We start from the raw sequence: 15,359 nt of genomic DNA on the forward strand, positions 1-15,359 counted from the left end.
ACTATGGATAGAACAGTATTGCACGGCGATTACCAACCGAGCTAGGCGGCGGAACATGCCGATATGGATACGACAAATCAAATCAGAAGAATTATGCCTCTTGACAAGTGCTCCTGGCCGATGTCGGCACATGATGAAAAAACAAACGATGCCATTCCGGTTTTTTTGTTTCTTCTTTGTGAAAAAGAAACTCTCCAAAAAAGGGTTCGGTCTCGTTACGAGAAAAAAAAGCAACATAATGCTTGTAAGAGAAACGCTTTTTTAGTCGTCATGACGAGTGATAGGACATCCCTCGTGTCACGCCGTCACGTAAAATATACATTTACGATCACAAGTGCACACAATGATTAGATTATAGTCATTTTTATTAATTCTCTGTGCCTTCATTTCGTTACCCACAACTCCTTATTCAAAAGGGGTGCTAGGGGTATCATTATGCGAAAATATCCATCCAAATGCTGCAGCCCTTACAAATAAAACGGCCGTTTAATTCATATTTTCCCTTGTCCATTCTCTACATCATTCACGCACATCTACATAACGTAGAGGAGGTCCGTGTCTGTTGTACCAGTCAGCATGTCTCCTCGGTTAACCATTGGGCCTACAAGACCTACTAAGCGGATGACTGCAGCTTAATTGGGGTTTCTGTTGGTATTTGCCCTCGAGCTCGTCACGGATGCTGTTGAGCAGCTGTACATAGCTCTGGTTGGGGTTCTTGCGCAGTGAAGTAATAAAAGCCCATGACATGGCTCCTGTGGCCTCACCGCCAATGCTTGCATCGGCTCTGTTTGTTCAGGTCAGTATTCTGTATCATGTACTCATCATGATGGCATGAAACTTACGAAGTCTGGGTATCCTTGGATCCACTCCACATAATGACATCAGCGGGACTGGTCTTTGTCCTTAGGTTCTTCTTGTACACCTCGTCACCATTAATCGCCTTCTTGAACAAGCTGGTGGCGCCGCCAATCATGCTGCCAATATCACCGCGCGCATAACTCGATACAATGCCGAGCAATCCCTGGCCGGCTTCCTTGGCCAAGTTTGGCTCCTTGAGCACACCCTGGGTGGAGTAGATGTATGGGAGGTCGAGGGCGGAACCGGAGTGGCAGGAATCGAAAATGGCGGTCAGTCGGACTCCGGGTTGGAGAGGCGCAACCATGATACGGTGCATCTCATCATCAACAATGTGACCAGCAGTGCGGAAGTCCACTGGGTAAATCACTTCATCGTAGCCGTCGTCCTCGTCACCGTCAAGGTCCTTTGTTTGACCGCCGTGTCCTGCATGCATGTTAGTATGTTGTGGTTGGATTTGCCGAATTCAGCGCAACGCACCTGAGTAATGGAAGAACAAGGAATCGTTTGGCCGTGCGTCCTTGACCAACCAGTGCATCGCTCGTAGTATGTTCGCCTTGGTCGGCTGGCTCATAGGGTTTTGCTGGTCGTCGGTCAAAGTGACCATGTCCTCTCGCTTGTATCCAAAGAACTCGTTCAAGTATGTGCTCATGTTCTTGACATCATTGATACATCCTCGAAGCTGGCCTCGCTGGCCAAAGTAGTTGATACCAATCAACAGCGCTTTCCTCCGACCGTTGCATGCTGAGTATTGGAATGAGTAGCCGTTAGGCGCGCCGTGGCCGAAGTTCTGAGCGCCGCTGGGCGGTGGAGGAGGAGCAGAATGGTTTCCATGCGTCCATTGATTGCTGTTGACTGTGGGCATCATGCCTGTGTGCGACTGTCAGTTCTACCGTCTTGGTCCGGGTAGATTGGGAACTTGCCTGGCCGTGGAGGCTGCTGCGGAGGCTGCTGTGGGGGTGGGCCTCCATAGTTTCCGTATTGCTGTGGTGGTGGTCCCTATGCTTGTCAGTATGTCTCTTCGGTTTCAATCTCAATATCCAAAATCAAAAATCAAAAAACCACTGTGACTCTTGATGCTTTCGTGACCAAGTGCTGTACGTACCTGGTTGTATCCGTATTGCTGCGGCGGAGGAGTAGGCTGTCCGTAGTTGTTGTACCCTCCGTACTGCTGTGGAGGCCTGAAATACGTCAGCGAGTTGTCGAAGAGCAGCCAGTTGATGTCCACTCACGGAGGGCCGCCGTAGTTCTGCTGTGGCGGTGGATATCCTTGCGGGGGAGGTCCGCCATAGCCACCTTGAGGCGGTGGTGCGCCGTAGCCACCACCGCCGCCGCCGTGATACTGTTGTCCGGGATAATACGACATGGCGAGCTAAGAGGAGGTGGAGAGTGGAAGTCTGGCGTGTCGCAGTTTGAGCGAAGCGATCGTCGAAGAAATGCCCGATTGGGGAGGATGGGTCAATGGTTAAAGAGGGATCGTCGCAGTGGGGGATGCTAGGTTGAGCGGGAAATGAAGAGGGTAGGGTGAGCCAGAGAAAGTCGCAGGATGCAAGGTGGTGTGCGGCTGACGGTTCGGCCGGCAGATGATCTTGGAGTGGGTAGGGTAGCGCGGGGCGGCGGGCTTGGTCTTTTGCTGCTACGAACACAGTAGGTAGGGATAAGATGAGTGGCTAGGTAGGGCCTAAGCTCTGACCAGCACCGACCCGAATTATTAACAAGCTTCCAAACCCCCTGGGCCAACTCGAGACATGAACACACACATGTATCTTGGCGGCTGAACTTAGGTGGAGAAGCCGAGGGGGAAGACGGCAAGAGGAGCAGGATGAGGAAGAGCAAGGAGCAACAAGCAACAAACATATACCACTACCACGCCACGAGCATCGCCTGACGAGCACAACATGGACCCAGAGACGTGAATACCACAGCCACCCGACGACATGCAGTGGGCCCATGGCGCTTCCTCCCCTGGTGCAAGATGCGACTTGACTTGCATGCCGCTATCTCCAATCCCATCTAGATGCAGTAACTAGCCATGCTCCCAAGAATGTACTCCAACCTCGACCCGCCAGAGCAACAGAAACAAGCATAGCCAACGACTTGCAATATTTCGCTATCAACCGGTCTACCTACCTCGTGTTCTTCTACCATTACTCTCTCTGTCTCTTCCAATACCGGTAGACTAAGTAGACTACGTCCATGTCATGTCCAACGTCCCGTCGCTCGACCCAAAAAAAAAAACACCTTGAATCCAGCGCGATCCTACGTGTGTGTCACCATCTGCAAGTCCATGCCCCAGTGCCGTGCCTCATCCGACCTCTGCATTGCCATTCGTCCACTGTCACGGTCTGCTTAATTTACACTCGTGGTGTGTGTGCATTGGGCCGCTGTCAAGCCTCCATGTGGCTTGACGTCGTAGCACAAGGCGGAGCAGACGGCCTCGCCGACGAGCGCGAAGCGAGCCTTCCGTTGGAACGATTCTGAAAAAGCCGAGGGTGGGTTGTGCTGCTTATGCTTAATGTTTACCGACTCGGTGGGTAGCACACAACTGGAGTGTTTACTGTAGACATCGAGTCGTGTTCTACCAAAGCACCCAAACTCTCCCACTCCTCGCAACCCTCCCTCCTATCCAATCCACTCCACCCACAAAACCTCCCAATCTTCATCGGCCCTTCTTTCCTCTCGTCCCTCGCCCTACACAACCCACGTCTGTTTCTGTCCGCCTATTTCCGTTCCCCCTAGTCGATTCCAAACCTCCGTAGCGACGCCTCTAACCCCCCTGTCCCTGCTACATTTCCATATCCGCTTACAGGTACCCGCATACACAACACACCCATTCAACTCAGCTCCAGTTCCCAATCCGTCCATAACCTCCATGCCAACTCACCTTTTTCATCCAACCCTTTCGCAAACACACGCTCTCATACGACCGAATCCAACTGCCGCACACCCTTCCTGCGCTCTAGCTCCATCCAGAAAACCTCTTCTAGGACGGCGCTAAAAGGGTCCAGCCCGTCTGGTGGCTTGCGCTGCCTGTTCGACGCCAACGGCGAGGGCCGAGGGCTCGGACACGTTTGATTGGGACGTTTTTTCTTGCTCTGTACGAGTTCGTCCCCATGGGTGCATGATGCCTTTGTTTGAACCATCATAGCTGAATGATTAGTCTTGAGCTAGTATAGCCGAGCGTTACAATGTGCCCTACTCGATGCACTTGACCAACGGCGTCGGTATAACCTACAGCTTGCTAATGCAGTCATCCATCATTTTTAGATCATAGACATGTCACAAGCATCTTGGGTATCACACCCAGCTGTCAAGCGCGCGGGCAGTGCCTGTAATCGTATGGGTCTCGCAACATGGGGTATATAGTATTCGAACAAAGCTTCTCTCGTCCCTATTGGCCAATCCTCGTCCATATGAATAAACGCTCAAACCAAACAGTACGAAAAACAGATACCATATATGCACCATCAACTTTCCCTAGTCCGATGCAATGCTAAAAAAACAGGAAACAAAACGATACATGGGGTCGGCGTCTCAATTCTAACAGCTCTAACGATCATTGTACGCAATCGGTTGAGGAAAAAAAGGAAGCAGCAAAGAGAAAAGGAAGAAAGAGAAGAGAATCAGAAGGGTGAAAAAAAGAAGAGAAGAAGAAGAAAACATATCGAAACGTACAAAATCGTACATATTACATTAAAGTGTTGAGCGGCATCAAGCCATTGAATGCGGGCGCTGTTGTCTCAAGCTCGGTCGCGACGAATGGAGAAGTCGCAAACGGCGTACTGTGCACCTTAAAGGGGTAACTGTTCATAACAAAGATTAATCATCAGTATGCACAAAACCACTTGGTAATGGCTTTCATGCATGCGAAAGGGAAGAAGAGGCAGTAGTCAGGGCGGGATTGGGCGAGGTTTCGGATGAACAAGGCTTGGAGGCTTCATTCGCACCATCATCCTCATTGAGTTTGCCACTCGACTCCTCATCCTTGTTCGTCTCGTCCGCTTCTGCTTCGCGAGCTTCGCGCTCGGCATAGATCTTCTGTTTCTGCGCCTGTGCATTGGCCAGAGTGTCAATGTACGTTCGGAACTTGACGATTTCCCGGAGAAGGTACTGCGACTTGCGCTCCCAGTTGGCCATGGCTTTTGCCGCATTGGGATGGCGAGGTGAGAACTGGTTTTGTTAGTCAGTAGCAGCTCCGAATACAAAAAATGCTAAGACTTACCGCGATGAGCAAAGGCGCTCTCAATTCGTTGTGATGGGACAGCTCGTTCTCAATGTTCTTTACATAATCGGTCAAGGCTCTGAGCTGATCCACTTCCATAAGAGTGCTGGCCATCATGCTCGACGCTGGTGGGCTCCAGTCAGAGAGGACAACCTTGTCACCAGGAAGCCTGGGTTTAGGCGCGCCAGTGGCATGGTCCATCGAACTACGAAGGGAGCTTGTGACACTCGGACGAGGCATGTGCCCCTGCACCGACGGCGTGCTGTCCCGTCGAATCAAGGCTGGGTTGATGACGTTCTCGCCCCAGCCATACTCCATGCTGCTGACACCACCAGTCAAGGGCTCCTTGGAAAGACGGGCGGACCAGTAGTTGACAGTACACACAAATTCCCGGCAAATGTCAGGGGTTCCGACTTGAAACAAATGGACGGCGCCGTTGGGAAGTGAAAGAGCGAAAACGTGTGGCCTGGTCTTCGAGTATCCAGGAGGCGGCAGCGCGCTCGCAATCGTCTGTCGGAGTTGGAAACTGTCCAAGGCTTCGGCATTGTCCATCCAGTTACCACCACCTACGACACCACCAGTTGATGGTTTCGATTTGCTCTTCTGTCTCGCTGCCTTAGAGTTCATGCTGAAAGAAAACAGGCGCATACAGCCCTTCTCAACCACTGCAAAGCACTCGTTCCAAGTACGGTCTTTAGCTTTCCGACCCACTGTTTCGAGGTGTCGTTTGTGCTTGAGAATACCTTCTTTCGCCCATGGCGCCCCAACAAGCTCAAGAGTCTCATCTTCCAAGAGAGGAGCGACACGAGAGAACTCTTCGTCGCTGGCAATAGTCATGCCTTCCTCACGAATAATGGCCTGGCTAAGAGCATTGGCAAAGCCAATAGCTTGCTGGTAATCGCCATGCGCGAAATGAGAGCCAAGTGAATCCACTGACATTGACGTGCCAGTCTTTCCGTACGAGTACCGACTCCAAGTGCTGGAACCAGCAGGGCTCCATACAGATTGATCGTCCAAACTTGTGCGGCTTGATGCAACAGTAGACGAAGGATACAGTCGCTGTTTTGAGCGGTTCTTAGAAGCCCAGCGGTTGCCCATACTACGCAAATCATTCTGTGATCTGCCTCGGTAACTAGTGTTGTCTGAAGGCGCTTTGCTGAGCACACTTGGGGTCCGACGTAGCATCCCAGTAACCGAAAGATTGTTATTGGAAGGCTGGTGATGAACAACGAGGTCCGAAGATCCATGGAGTGGCAGGCGTTGTTTGCGAATGGAGTCGTAAAATTCCTTGAGCACTGTCTCAATCTGCATTTCCCAACCCTTCATGGGCCCATTATAGGGAGTGTTGACAAGCGTGTTGGACTCTGATCCTGTACCATCATAAGAAACCAGTGCTTCGCTGCCGCTCTTAGCAGGGGGTCGAATGGAAAGTCGACTACGGGTCTTCCTAGCCTCGGGGAGCTCTTCGGAAGCATCTCCAGGGAAGTTGGTGGCTTCAGGACCGGGAGAGTTTGGTTCCGATTTCTCGTTCCAGGGCAAAGAAGGTCTACGGAAATGGGTGGACTGCGGTCTTAGAGTTTCTTCACCAGCAGCCTTGACCGCGTCTTGGCATACACGCACAACAGTGGGAAGCGTGTTGCGAACAAATTGACTACGGGTCATCCTCGACTCGATGTCGGCCAAATGCAGATCCGTGTTCAGAAGCAAGATGGAATAACAAATAGTATGTACCACATCTGGAATGGGATTAATTACGTGTGCCTATTTGGACAAAAAGGTGTGTAGGCAACTTACCGACTGCCTTGAAACCATGGTTGCTATTGCACTCACACCAGCGCTCTGAAAGGCTCATGAGAATGCGATCAACCTGTTGAGTTTCGGCTTTGAGGATAATCTTGCCGCAAAGATCCCGCATGGCAGCAAGGATATTGAATCCAGTCCAGTCAAATAGATCCATAAATGCTTTTCGGGTTCGTGTGCTTGAAAGGGTGACATCACCCAACATGGCAGCAGCCTGTGCCTTGAGACTAGAAGATTCGTCTCCGCTGTAGATTTGCAATGCACGCCCACGCTCCGCGTCAGTGGGCTCACTGTGCATCGATCGGTCTTGGACAGCCGCAGACATGGTGTCGGATTCAGAGTTTCGGCGTTCTACCTGTACTATAGGAAGTTCGGTCGCAGAGTGGAAAATCTCATTAGGCGTGGTTGGTGTCCGGGTATCAGGTGAGCAAGGCAGCGACTTTTCAAGTGAGAGCTGGGATGAACGTGTGCCTTCGAGTGGAAGTTTCAGGTCGTCAGTAGTATCACCGAGAGTATCCGGTACAGTAGTGTCGAGCCATACACGCTTTGAAGCTGCACTCCTCTTGCCCGACGAGTAGACAATGTTTGATGATTCGGCAATGATCCAGCCGTCGTCCTCGACTTCGGATGCCGACTGTGAAACAGATCCGTTTCTTGAAGTTGGGTTCTCATGGGGTGATAGTTGGTCGGGCCGCTGATCATTAGACGGCTTGCTCCTTCCCTCTGCCTGTTTGGGCAATGACCAGGTGGGGCCCATGCTCGCTTTGTGCACATCATCTGCACCGCTGCATTCTCCCGTTGGTGTTGCACGACCACTCTGATCCTCATTACCGCTGCTACTATCCGCAAGGAAGCTGTCTTCTTGTGGAGCCAGGGCGGCTGATTTGCCGTGTTTCATTTTGAGTTTCAGCTTGGGTGTATTTGCACTATTCAAATGAGAAGCCTTGAGTTGTTCATGGCGAGATGTCGGTGGCGTCTGATCGTTGCCAGGAGCGTCAGCGTTGACCGTGCGGACAGCCGCGTCCTTGTGGGGCTTATAGGTAGGAGAGAAGCCCTGTGGTCGCTCGCTGTCTGCAACGTCATCCCCGGACTGTTCATCTCTCGGGACTCTGTCTCCGGGGCGTCCTGACTCATTCAGGTAAGGGTTCATAACCTTGCGCAGACTGCTTATACCTGGGCTGGGTTGCGCAGGTAGCACTGGTCTCGGCGGCGGCGAATGCTCAAGATTCATGACCGGGGGCCTTGGGTTTTCAGAAACTGACTTCTTACGACGCCTGAAGAAGGACGAGGGCTTCTTGCCTAGTGTTGGTGGCTGTGACAGCGGTTGCGTGTCTGCATGCGACGATGACGTCGCGGTTTGAGGTACCTTTGCTGACGTCTTGGTCTGGACGGGAGCTTGGCTGCCGGTGTTTGGTGTTGTGCGCGGTCGGTTTGCCGAGTATATCGAATTGACATCTGCGGCTTGTGGTCTACTGGGTGCCGGCGTTGGCTCGGTTGGCGACGCGTTGGACAGAGGTGGCGGGTTTTGCTGTTGCGACTGGGGCTTTGCAGAGCCTCCGCCAAAGACACGGCGGAAGAAGCCAGGTTTGGAGGCTGCTGGGGGTTGCGGAGGAAACAATGGTACTCTAGCAGCTATGCTCGATGATGGTGCCGATGAATCGTGCCAGGCCGGTACAGGGGGAAGTTCTCGTAATCTACTCGCGTTGACAAACTCCTCCGCCTGTGCTCGCATGCTTGGCCCCGGTTGACTTTTGTTTTTCCGCAAGGTCTTGTAACTAGTGTTTGAGTGGACGCTACCTCTGCGTCCGGGCCTAGGGCCCTGTGGTGCTGCGTACGGGGGTTGCGGGGGAAGTGCTAGCGGGGACTGAGGCGCTTCTTGGACCCTTCGAGGGCCAGCTGGAATGGTGGGCTCAGGTGCTGCGTCGTAGTCGTCGTGGTAATTCTGATAGGCGACCCTGCCTCTGTCCAGGACCGACTCCATTTTGAGGGGTGAGATGCGCCCCCGATCACTTGCATTGCTATGATCAAAACTCGCAGAGCGCTTTCCAAACCCAAGCCGCTGGTTGCCCAAGACACCAGACTGGCCAAAATCCATGCTCGAAGATCCGCTACCCATGCTGCCCTTTTTGCTTCCCCCTCTCAGATGTCCAAGTTGTCCGTATGAGTTGTTGATTTGTCTGCTCGAATGAATGTCTCGTGTGCTCCCCTTTCTCGAGATGGGCATGCTAATGTTGTTGCTGCTGTTGCTTCGGCGCGCGCGAGAGTGGTGCGCGGCGTATCGCGAGTGGTCGTCCGGATCGTAATCGGAGGAGCGCGACGATGTGTACGTGTGGCCTCGGTGGCGCGCGCCGGGTGGACGAAAGGATGTGTCTCTCAGGAAGAAGTCGTCTTCTCCGTAGCCTTGGTATCGAGGCCCTGGGCTGCCGCCGAACAAGCCTCCTGAAGAGAATTGGTCCAGTGACAGAAGCATATTATCCACAACCGAGTCTCTAACACCGGCCTCTGTGAATGACAGGTCATGAGAGTCGCGCACGGGGTTGTGCTTTGCGTTGTCGCTTAGGCGGTCGACTGGAGTCGCATCGTCAAAGAAAGTCTCCTGCTTCGGCTGATTGGTGTTGAGCGCCCTCATTGATTTGTTCGGTCGGTTTGTCCTCGAGGGACCTGGAGGTGTAGAAGGTGGCCCGTCAAGGTACAAGTTGTCGGCCATGGTTGGATGCGACGAAGCGAAGATGTCGGGGTAGTGCAACCTTCCACACTGGAGCAATGGAGCATGCTCCGGGGTGCCCTGGTAGCTTTCCGCCCAAGAGACGGGAACGATTGGAAGCCTTGAGGCACTTGGCGTGGCAGCAGATGGCTCGGCCCAGAGAAGTTAAAGCTCAGTGGCGGAATAGAGCGTGGATACGGCCGTCGGGTATCGTCGTCGATGTCGTATACGCAATGTATGTACAAAGGCTTGCACAAAATGCTAGGGGCGAATCAAGGCGTCTTGCAATGGCATGACACGCGCAGCAAACAGTCGGCCTAAACTAAGTTTACGCTGAGGGTTGCGGGGGGTGCTTCAGGGGGCCCAAACGGTCGATGTTCTCGTGGTGTTGCACGATGTAGCCAGAAACAGCCACGCGCAAGCACTAGCAGGTACTGGGGGCCCAGCGCGCATACAACGGCGTCGGGGCGGAATCCAAAGTCGGCGGTGGTCGTGAAGGGGGGTTCCGCAGGGTATAAGTTGCCTGGGATAGAACAAAGAGCCGCGGGTGTGGTATCGCGGCCAGAACAGCAGTTGGAAAAGAAAGGGCCGTTCGCCCCAGGGCAAGTTCCAATGCAGGAGGGACGCAGACTAGGAGTTTTTGAGATGGAGGTGCAGGCGATCCAAACCTTGTCATGGCATCCCTGACCATCCGTCGAACAGATTCAATGGACATAGTCGCGGCCACGAGTCAAAAAAGTCTTGGGAGCAAGCACGCTCTGACCCGCTACAAGGACGAGATGCAAATACAATTCCCGGCCTCCAAATTGCTCGCTCGCCAGTCACAAGGGCGCACCACCTCCTGGCACAGACGGCGGAACCTTGCAGGGGGTTGCGCAGGGGTCCCGGCCAGGTGTAATAGGTAGACTTTGCCTTTCGGGACAACCCAGACTGCTTAGTTTTCTTTTTGGTTGTAGGCTCTCTTTGCGCGTGCGCGTACTTAGGAGCCGACCGGCCGCCCCTTGGCTCGGCAATAATTGATTCTATGCATCTAAAAAAGAACGGTCTGGCAGTCCAATGATTGGATTGTATCCCCAAGCTAGCTCACTTAGGCCTCGGCGGTTTTCTGCCGAGCTCCGAAGCCCAAGGCCCTTTTGTTCTAGAAGCAATCTTTCCATGGCTAGTACAACAACATTTGGGATTGACCTGTCTCTCTGGTTCTGCAAACTTACTTATCCAAGCCAGATAAGTTTTGTCGTTGCTTTTGTGCGCTTCATATCAATTCTACAAGCTGAATCTGCATGTCCAATGTACAGCTTCTGAGTTTAGCATCAAAACAATCCAACAATAGAAACTCACACGGGCCGTACAAACAAAACATAGTGGTAGAACAAAAGCCATGTTTTCAAGTGGTAGGGTGTACTCACGCAGAGAACACCTCGTAGGGAAAAACCAATACTCAGCTACATCATATGTACTCTGGTGATCGACGACGTACCGGCAACTAGTCTCATTACCATCAAATGCAGTGTATGGTTTCCCTGTGCCACTTGGTCCTGTGCACCTTGTCCAGTCAGCACAAACATATCAATATTCCGTACTATCGGAATGTCACCCACGGTAGTCCTTTGTCCCAGCGGATCAGCAAAGTCACATGGAAGATTGCATTTGATGGTCACCGTCTGGAACAGTAGCGGACTATGCGACGCTAGTACCTGTATGGATATAAACTTATCCATATGTTTAGAAAATTGACTCAAGTCATAGAGGTAGGGTTGTAGATCAAGGCGGTACTTTGTGTGCTTGACTGCACACAAAGACAAGAAAGCCAACATACTTGGTCTTTTGCAGTCTCTTAAATTCTTATATATCAGCATGTACTAGAAGACTCCACTGGGCTTCATCATACTTAGCCGTAGTGCAATGCATGTCAGACTAATCCACAATTAAGAAACTATGATTACACACAGGTCGGCTCTGACTACGGAAGACAAATACATGTAAGCCGGCTATTTTCGCAAGTTAGAAAACTTTACGTCGGCTCAGCGTCAGTTCGATTGGAATTGCTCACCACTTGCTGTTAAGAGCAGTAGTATCAGCATATAAGCAAATACGTAGCGGTGAACGAAAGCAATACAAAAAGACTGCACCTAGTACGTGTGCATGCAAACACCCTACTACTACCCTGTTCCTGCCAAGATACGTCTCCAGCATCCGCGGGCAAATACCATACTATGTATCTCAGGCACATTATCATCGCCTTGGCAACAAAACACGGTATTGACACCAGTAGAACGAAAGACCCAGTTACCAGGAAGTACGAATTAATGCCAGTGCTCCAAAATCCTCCCAAGCAGTCATCTCGGCGGGCGCGGTCACAAGCCGATAGCGCCGGCTGATGGGCTTATTGGCCGATGTACGGGATGTGCACCATCCATTGCAGCGGGCGGTCTTCCTGAGTCACGCATCCCAGCGAACGCGCAATATTACTTACGACAGGTATACCGAACCGTGCCGGTCGGGAAAGATCACGAGAGAGGAGAGGGGGAGAGGAAAGGGCAGACGCACCTAATATCCCGTCAGGCACACGACCTGCAGCCAGGCGTGCATAGCCTGAGACGATGGCTCGCGCCTGAGGGCCTTGCAACCCACTCCTCGTTCCGCTCTCCTGCATATCTTTTGTTCTTTCTCCACCACTCTCTTTAGGCGCACCCCTGCGCTTCGTTACAGCCGTGTGTATTTCCTTCTTTTTTTTCTCCCAATCCATACTTGAAGTACGCCAGCCATCTTTTTTTTGGGCGCCCGCACAAGCGAAAAAGAGGCTGCATCCAGACTTTGTTGCATACGAATAGTACTTGCATTATTATGATTGCCAAAATAAATAGCTCAGCACAACTAATCGGTCCAATGGATATCTTCACAAACAAAGTCGTTTTCAGCATCCCATCACACAAACGATAAGAATACTACTGGCCAAAACCGCATTACTTACTTACCCCTTGCAAGGCGATATTGACAAGGTGAGTACTTACAAGCCCGGCACAATGCATCCGAACCTACACACGACCATTTTCTACACGCTCCTCCGGTCGGTATACGCTGCAGGGAACATCCCTTCAAGCACACAAACATGACAACCGCACTCATCCATACCACCTTTCGCATACAGTAACTCCTCCCGAACCCTCCCCCAAAAATATAACTCTCCACAAAGCATTCCGACACTTGTGCATTGCACCCCACGTGATATTTTTAACCTTTCAATCTGCAACCGTGGTTCATCATTGGATCAGACAAAAAGACAATCAATTCCACATTCTATTGCGCAAGAAGCTGGGGGGGCGCGCGCGTGTGTGTATGTGGGAGGGATCGGCACATGTACTAGCAAGCATTCCTGATCGTCACATCTTTCATTCCGCTAATTACCCACATGGCACACTCCCTCCCCCATCCTCCCTTCCCTGTCTGAGAGTTAAAAGTGGCTAACTTTCATCGTTAGGCATCCTGGGCGTCGATTGGCGAAAACTTTATACATGCGATGATATCACTTTCTTTGTAAATCGCTCATTTCGCTTCTCGTGGGAAAATAGGCACAGATACAAGGTGTGCAAGGCTTCTTGTTTACACAAAGAGATTCACACGTGACGAGTACTTTTATGTCGACATCTTGTTCTCAAACAGAAAAGCAAAAATAAGATGTCACTGTTTTTTTTTTCTTCTTCTCCAATCTTCTATGGTTCACTCGCAAAAAAAAGACTACATGCCTCGGGAAAAAAGGTTTTCGCTTATATGAACACTGGCTTGACAAAGTAAAATAGATAATGCTCATTAAAGATGAAAAAAGAAAAGGAGCGTGCTAACAGTCATGAGCCACGACTCCCGCCAATGATGGACGTCAGCTTGCTGATAGACAACACGCGGAAAACGTTCGTCACGCTTGATTCTAAGTGCAAAGGAAATGATGTTCTGTGAAAGGATTGAGGTCCCCCGGTCGCATGGTTCCATCTGTCACGGGCCGCGACCCCTGGAAATACCCAAACCCTGAGGCGCTGGACCGTTCTTTTCCCTTTCGCTTACACTGCTGCGCCTGCCTGCGATGGCGGAGATACTTTCACTGCGCGAGCTATCCATGCTTCTCCTCATGCTGCTGGAGCTTGACCTGCGTCTGGCCCGTCTGGCTTCATCTGGATCATGGGGGTTTAGTCCACTGGCTCTTGCAAAAAGATTGAGGATGTCCGTAAGGCTGATGACTCCACTGAGTCTGCCTGAGAGGCTAGCTCCCGGCATAGCTGAGATTGCTGATGCCGAAATGGACGGGGCAACGGCTCCTGTAGCAGCAAGGTGTGTAGGTGCCGTAGAGGTTACCGGAGTTGGACCGGCCAACCCAGGAAGTGGTGTGATGGGCGAAGGTGGAACAACAATTGCGGGTGTTATTGCGGGTGTGGAAGGCCCTGATGAGGCAGGTGATGGTGCATCAACGACCCACATGCGGTGCGAGCGGGTAGCTACTAGCTTAGCCACCGTATGTGCAAGAGTGCTGTATGGGTTTACATGGAACACAGGAAACGAGTCTTTCCCGTCATTCACTCCCCGTTCAGACAGGATGACGGAGATGAAGTGGATGCAGGATGAGCGAAGTAACGGAAGTGATGTGGATTTAGTCAAGAGCTATCGACATATCGTCAGTCGCAGACGCAAAAGGTCAGAACCCTGAGAGCTTACCCGGACATCGACTTGTGATATGTTGCCAATGACATTATTCTGTGCATCGAGGACTGGCAGAGACGAGACACCTTCATTGTTCATAAGCTCAAGAGCTGCCGCCAAAGGTTTATCTCCACTATTTTTCTGGTCAGCTCAAGGGCATTGATAAGCGCCAGGGATTCTCACTTGATGGCCATGACCGTCTTTGAGCCAAGATCTAAGTCCTTGATCAGCTGTGGGTACAGCTGGTTGACGGCCGGGAAGCTCGACCGATTCTCCCAGAAGAACTGCACTAGTCTCAACTGCGTGAGAATTCCAACGACATTTTGTGAGCCTTCTTCAACGACGAGTATTCTGTGTATACCACTGCCAAACACTTCAATCGCTTTGCAGAGGTCTGTATTCTCATCTAGGGTGATCAACGGCTCCTTGTTGCCACCAACCTCTTTGACGTCCTTGAGGGGAATGGGCTTGCCCTCTCGACCCTTCCTTGCAAGCTCGTCGAATGATGCAATGTCTCTCTCTTCGGGTTGTGCAAGGCCGACTACTAGGAGAAGATAGGCATTCAGATCGCTGTAATCAAAGGTCCCGACTGCATGTCGCGAGTTGGTATCTTCACGAAGGAGGACGACGTTAGGGGCACCGTTCTTAACTAGTATCTATGCATATCAGTATCGAGCATGCAGAAAGAGGATGCAGTCGTATTCCTCACATTCGTAGCATCCTCGACACTGGTGTTGTACTCGACAAACCTGACCAGCTCCGGGTCGACAATCTCGCGAAGACGGACGGTCTTCCAGTCACGTCCTTGAAACTTGGAATCGCCGCCTTTTGTCGGGGGGTTGTTGAGAAGCTCTTGAAGGGCTTGTTGTGTGAGGGAGGGCTGGCGTGATGCGCGCGGTGACGTGGGGGCTCCTCGCATATGCTCAGCAAAGCTTGAGCGGTGCGACGAGTGGGGACTTGGAGCAGAGCCCATCTTGAGAGCAGGCGGAGCGTTACGGCCTATGGACGAGGTGGAGCTGCTGAGCGAGGCATTCTTGGTGTCGGAGCCGTGATTGCGGTCTGTCATGGTTGCGACGCCTATGTGTCGCGTAT

At 51.8% G+C, this 15,359-nt stretch overlaps 3 protein-coding genes across 3 annotated transcripts; all 3 read right to left on the reverse strand.

Annotated features, from left to right (window-relative positions):
• Nucleotides 1-330: 330 nt before the first annotated feature.
• On the reverse strand, nucleotides 331-2,420 carry PSV08DRAFT_360194 (caspase domain-containing protein). Its single transcript, XM_014222197.2, has 7 exons — nucleotides 2,088-2,420; nucleotides 1,961-2,036; nucleotides 1,779-1,854; nucleotides 1,336-1,725; nucleotides 843-1,281; nucleotides 615-784; nucleotides 331-559 (listed from the first exon to the last, which is right to left on the reverse strand). Exons 1-7 carry the CDS (start codon nucleotides 2,219-2,221, stop codon nucleotides 534-536), a joined length of 1,311 nt encoding a protein of 436 aa, XP_014077672.1. The 5' UTR covers nucleotides 2,222-2,420; the 3' UTR covers nucleotides 331-533.
• Nucleotides 2,421-4,522: 2,102 nt separating this feature from the next.
• On the reverse strand, nucleotides 4,523-9,584 carry PSV08DRAFT_400003 (uncharacterized protein; the record flags this gene model as incomplete). The annotated part of the gene is made up of 3 exons (XM_014222198.1): nucleotides 4,523-5,025; nucleotides 5,078-6,813; nucleotides 6,872-9,584. 3 exons carry the CDS (start codon nucleotides 9,582-9,584, stop codon nucleotides 4,714-4,716), a joined length of 4,761 nt encoding a protein of 1,586 aa, XP_014077673.1. The 3' UTR covers nucleotides 4,523-4,713.
• A 3,679-nt stretch (nucleotides 9,585-13,263) lies between these two features.
• On the reverse strand, nucleotides 13,264-15,333 carry PSV08DRAFT_400004 (uncharacterized protein; the record flags this gene model as incomplete). Its single annotated transcript, XM_014222200.1, has 4 exons — nucleotides 13,264-14,228; nucleotides 14,283-14,400; nucleotides 14,451-14,923; nucleotides 14,977-15,333. The coding sequence occupies 4 exons, from the start codon at nucleotides 15,331-15,333 to the stop codon at nucleotides 13,569-13,571; spliced, it is 1,608 nt and encodes a 535-aa protein (XP_014077675.1). The 3' UTR covers nucleotides 13,264-13,568.
• Between the last annotated feature and the right edge of the window lie 26 nt (nucleotides 15,334-15,359).

Source organism: Bipolaris maydis, assembly GCF_028858645.1.
Source record: "Bipolaris maydis strain C4 unplaced genomic scaffold PSV08scaffold_3, whole genome shotgun sequence".
In the NCBI taxonomy this organism is placed as follows: domain Eukaryota; kingdom Fungi; phylum Ascomycota; class Dothideomycetes; order Pleosporales; family Pleosporaceae; genus Bipolaris; species Bipolaris maydis.